This window comes from Antrostomus carolinensis, unplaced genomic scaffold (assembly GCF_000700745.2).
Source record: "Antrostomus carolinensis isolate BGI_N321 unplaced genomic scaffold, ASM70074v2 scaffold20407, whole genome shotgun sequence".
NCBI lineage: Eukaryota > Metazoa > Chordata > Aves > Caprimulgiformes > Caprimulgidae > Antrostomus > Antrostomus carolinensis.
This window is the reverse complement of record NW_010328284.1, coordinates 20,269-25,241: the sequence shown is the minus strand read 5'-3', so window position 1 is coordinate 25,241 and position 4,973 is coordinate 20,269. Positions and strand designations below refer to the sequence as shown.

The 4,973-nt window shown below is 49.8% G+C and overlaps 1 protein-coding gene across 1 annotated transcript; it reads left to right on the top strand.

The window, feature by feature from the left end:
• Positions 1-4: 4 nt before the first annotated feature.
• PSMD9 (proteasome 26S subunit, non-ATPase 9) lies at positions 5-1,645 on the top strand (the record flags this gene model as incomplete). Its single annotated transcript, XM_010172205.1, has 4 exons — positions 5-52; positions 571-672; positions 1,178-1,266; positions 1,618-1,645. Coding segments are annotated over 4 exons (267 nt in total), but the record flags the coding sequence as incomplete, so codon positions are not given.
• Between the last annotated feature and the right edge of the window lie 3,328 nt (positions 1,646-4,973).

The following is a 4,973-nucleotide window of genomic DNA, read 5'->3' as shown; positions in this document are numbered from 1 at the left end:
GGCTTTTGCCAAAGTGAACACGGTGACTGCAGGGTCTCCTGCCAGTCTCTCGGTAAGTTGGTGGGGTCCCACAGCCCGTGGGGAAGGCTTCTTCTGCACCCAGAGAGGAAACATAGCAGGTGGTTTTCTCTGTCTCTTGCTAATGAGTGGGAGTACGTTGGGGGTTTGATTAGGGTTTGATTGAAGTGGGGGTTTGATTAGGGTTTCTTCCTCCCTTCTCTCTTTTTTTTTCTGGTCACACTGGGGTGTCCTGTAACAGACTGGTCGCTGTACAGGAACGAGATGAGTCCTCTCTTCTCGGCTGTGTTGTTGTACCACACAGCTCCTGCGAGGCCTCACTGACCAGTCGAGTCTCAGGATTTCTCTTCCCATTAAGTAGGACAGAGGGGTTGGTATTTTCTTCTTTCTAAGGACATGGAGAGGGTGTAAAGCAGTTGAGTTGCCTGAATGGTGAGGAGAGGAGTGTCATAGCACACCTCTCCCCACGTGCCTGGTTGACAGGTGACATTGTTGTGATATTACCTGTCTTTGGAGAAGGCACTCGCTCATCTCTCTTCTGTCTCTCTCCAGGGGCTTCAGGTGGATGATGAGATTGTGGAGTTTGGTTCTGTCAACGTAAACAACTTCCAGAACCTGCAGAACATCGCGGCAGTGGTGCAGCACAGCGAAGGGGTGAGCTCATTTCTGCTGTAACTGCATTCTCTTGCCTGTCTCTGTTGGCCGCAGCTTTTTCTATGGCACTTAGATCTCTGGAATCATCATTTCCATGTCAGAAGCAGCGTCAGATTCGGTTGGTGCTGTTGTAGCTTTGTTCTCTCACAGCATTGAGCTAATTACTGCTGGGTAGAAGAGAGCTAAGAGGTGTGTGCTCTTTGCTCTGTTGTCTGTTCTCCCCTGGGGACTCCCTGCAGCAGCAGGCTGCATTGCTGTGGACTGGCCAAAGAAGCTGCCACAGCCATCAGGGTCTTTATAGTGGAAGTGAGAGATCTCCTGGAGATGTCTTCACACCAAACACTCCCTCCTTTCAGATCTAGCTGCAGGGATGGGCATGGGAGCTGCTGTATAAGAGCTCCCTTGGGCCTAATGTTCTTCTGGTGTTTCAGCAAAAGAACAAAGAAGAGGGTTGAGTTGGTGATGGATAGTTGCCAACTTTTCTTCTTTTTTTCCCCCCTTTCAGCGACCCCTGAGCGTGACTGTGATCCGCGGCGGCAAAAAAGTGCACGTGGGGCTGACTCCGAAGCGCTGGGCTGGGAAGGGTCTCCTGGGGTAAGCTGCTGTTCCACTTGTTAGAACAGATGAGGCTTTCACCCAGCTCAGAGCACATTTCCTGCAGCTGGGCCAGCTCTGTGCTGTGCTCTCAGTATTGCTGCCCATGGGGATGGACTTCACTGGTGGGTACCAGCTGAGAGCTGGAAGCTGACAGTTTTGCACAGCGATATGAGGAGCTGAGTTGCATCAAACATGAGCACGAGGAGGAAGGTTTCAGTGGCCAGTTTGTCTGGTAGAGGAAACCAATGGAGGAGGGTTGTGGTGGGTCTGATTCATCCCATGTCAGATCTTCTGTGCCTGTTTAAAAACTGAGATTTTAATGTTTCCTTCTACCCTCTTCTTTTTCAGCTGCAATATCATTCCCTTGCAAAGATGACCACTGCTTGGAAAACAATAAAGCTGAAGTTTGTGCCTGCTTTCTGGACTCTGATCTGGTTTGAAAACTTCCCTTTGTGTGTTTGCTGAAACAACTGTTTCAGAGGTTGTGAGCTCCAGGTGCCAGACTTGCAGAGTCTGAAGAGGTTCTGATAGAGCAGGGCTTGACTGCAGGTCAGAACTGCACTGGTTCATCAGGAGTAGCTGTGGGAGTTACAAGATGTGGCTTCTCATCCCTTATATCTTGTATCAATTTGGAATGAGCCTGTAGAGACCCAAACCTCACCTGATACAGGCTCTAAAGGGCATAAAATGCCCTTATTTAGTGATAACAGAACATTCCTTTCCCCCCACCCTGTAAAATTCCTCACTGAACAGCTTGTTATATATGCTGAAAAGTCCTGGAGCACTTTTTGGTGTCTGTTATAGTAGATGACAGCCAAGAAATGCACAAGTTTGGTACTTTATCTTCCCCATGTTACCGCAACTTTTGAAGTCACTAAACATGATGAAAGAATTTTCAGAATGCCTAATTATTTTAAGTTAATGTGATAAGGAATAGGGGTTATAATTCTACTTTGGTTTACTTTTAGTAGTTTGTATAGTCATAAAGTACTCCTGATTTGGCTTTTTTTTTGGTAATTTTTTTAATTTGTTTATTTGCAGTAGTTGGTTTGAGGTGTATAAACTCTTCAAGGGGATTTCAGGGATGATTGGTTTGTTGTAAGCTTGTTTCCAGTTGAACTTCAAAATATTCCTCAGAAACAATAAAACTGAGTTATGCCTCTCTCTGTTCTTGTAGAAGTTGTTATTTTGGGTAATAATTGTGGGCCAAGTTGGGTGGGTTAAATGCAGATCTGCACAGACACAAAATCATGAGCCTGTGACCTTGCAGAGCTGAAGCCCAGGTAAGGTTCAAGTCTTTCATTAGTGCTTCAGAAGCAGTTTGTGGCATAACTAACACATCACGTGTAATGAGCAATTTTGTTATAATTGTTATTAACCAGACCTGAAAGAGACTGAAAAAGTGAACTAAACCCCCAAGTTTTAAATCCCTCACCCGGGGCTCTGTGGTAAATTGAGGAGGTTTACCCTTTTGATATTTCAAGCGTCTCCGTTTCAGCGTACGGTCCCGCAGAGCAGGTTCTCACTGAAATGGGAAAGCTTCAAAGCAAAACTTGCTCGGTGATTCCTGCAGGCTTCACGGTTCCTGCGGCAGCCCACGGCACTGCTCTTTGTATGAGATTGTATCTAGATAATCCCCATCAAACATCTCAGCCTGCTCTGCCTTAGCTATTCCTCTTTTGTCCTTTCAAGTCATTTTAAAATTACAGCATGGCACTGTTCTGCTCCATCTCTTCTTGAAGAATAACTGAGAATGGGAGGTGTTTGGGGTCCCTCTGTCACATGTGCATCTTGCCTCACTGTACCAGAGCAGTTCTGAGGCTCAGCCTGCACTGCGGACCTTCACCAGGCGCTACCACCCACAAAGGCCACTGCGTCTCCTAAACCCCCTGTGAAATCCCACCAGAAAGCAGCGGGGTGTCTCTGTCTGTAGTTTCAAGGTAAGTACCCCCATGGGGTTGTTCTGTAGGAGGACTGAGTCTGTGTGGGACCACAGTGTCAGTAGAGTTGTGGAAAATAAGAATTGTTAAATGCACGTGTCGGGTTTGGGAGCTGTTTTTTGCAAAAGGGAGGGTGAATTTGTAGGTGCTGCTGCAATTTCTAACCATGTGGCTGTACCCATGTCCACCAGCTGCCCCCCTTTTGTCCCTGTAAACAGAATGTGGGTGTAAGTACCTGGATAAATTGGGTATCGATTGGCAGCTGAAATGTCAGGTTTGAGCTGCTGGTCTTGGCTGTGTGGACTTGGGAAACGTGTCTAAGGTGTCCCAGGTGTGGCTGGATTTTACCCGAGCTGTGGATGAATCGGTCTAGATACCCGTCCAGGAGAAGAAAAGCTCACAGGACGCATCCTTCCAGGCCATCGTGTTTGTGCTTCCCGGGATGAAATGAGGTAGAAAATCCCAGCTTTCTGTCCCTCTCCTCAAATGAGGTTGGGGGGTCAGTCCAGCCCCAGCAGCCGGGTAGCTCCTGCTCTCAGGGAGCTCATTTCCCCTCCAGCGTGGAGGGTGCCTGCACGCTTCAGATGGCTCTTAGCTCTGCGAGGCTTTTGTAGAAGTGCATCTCCTAACCCTGTGTCCGAACTGCTGCATCCCCAGCTCCTCCAGTCCTGTGTCCTGACTGGAATGGGTTGAATGATCCCAGTGAGTGTAATACACACAGATTCTGCTGCAAGACCTGCTGTGGATAGGGTAAGGTTTGAGCTTCTTCCATAGACCACAATCAAACCTTTGCTGTAGGACCAGAGCAGAAGAGGAGCTGCTCTCAGTTGGGATAAACAGGATTTTCATGTTGGAGAGCAGAGATGACTCCCTGTACCCTGTACGATCAGGGAACGTGGACTGAATGCTGCCAGGTGGGAATAAGAGCACCGTGTCTGAACGAGGTGGATGTGCTGGTGCACAGTCCAAGGCTGAGATGGGGCTTCAGGACCAAATCCCTGCTCCTGAAGCCACCAAACTCCCCCGATTGGAAGCAGCAGGTTGGTGCCCAGAGCTGAGAGCAGCCGTGTTTTGCCGACTCTCCTCGGCGCCGCAGCCGCTTCAGGTCGAGGAGATAATTTGAGCTGATAACAAAACTCCTTTCCTCTCCCAGCAGGGTACGGGGCTCTCGCTGGGCAGAAAGAAAAACAAATTAGATTTAGAAATTGTTATTATTTGAGCTTAACAGCAAGGCTGAAGTCAACAGTCTGGAGCACTTAGAGCTGATTATCAGCGGTGGTGAAGGTGACAGCTTGGAGTGATCCCTGGGGATGGGGAATGGGCAGGTGCCACCCTGGCAGTGAGCTGGGGACAGGGGGGGGACCTGTGCTGGGGGGAGGATGGTTTTCTTTCACTCTGCTTGTCCTGCTCAGGGGGTGCCAAGGGAGCAGAAACTGCCCACAACCCCCTTGGGGGGGGCATTGGGTAAAGAGCCCTCATCCCATTCCCTGGGCAGGGTGGGGGTTCGGTCCCAAAGGGTCTGGCTGTGCCAAGAGGGGTTCTGTCACCACCACGAGCAGGATTTAGGCTTGGGCAGGGCGAAGGGCTGGACGTGCCCCCACACCACCAGGTTCCTGCTTTGGACAGGGGTCAGCGCTGCTTCCCAACACAGCCTGTGAGGATGAGGAGGGTCCCCCCTTCTGTCCCCATACAGCCCCCCTCTCTCCCCGGGGGGTTTCCGGGCTGCCGCTGGTGGCAGCGGTTGGAGCCGGCGTTGCTGGGGCA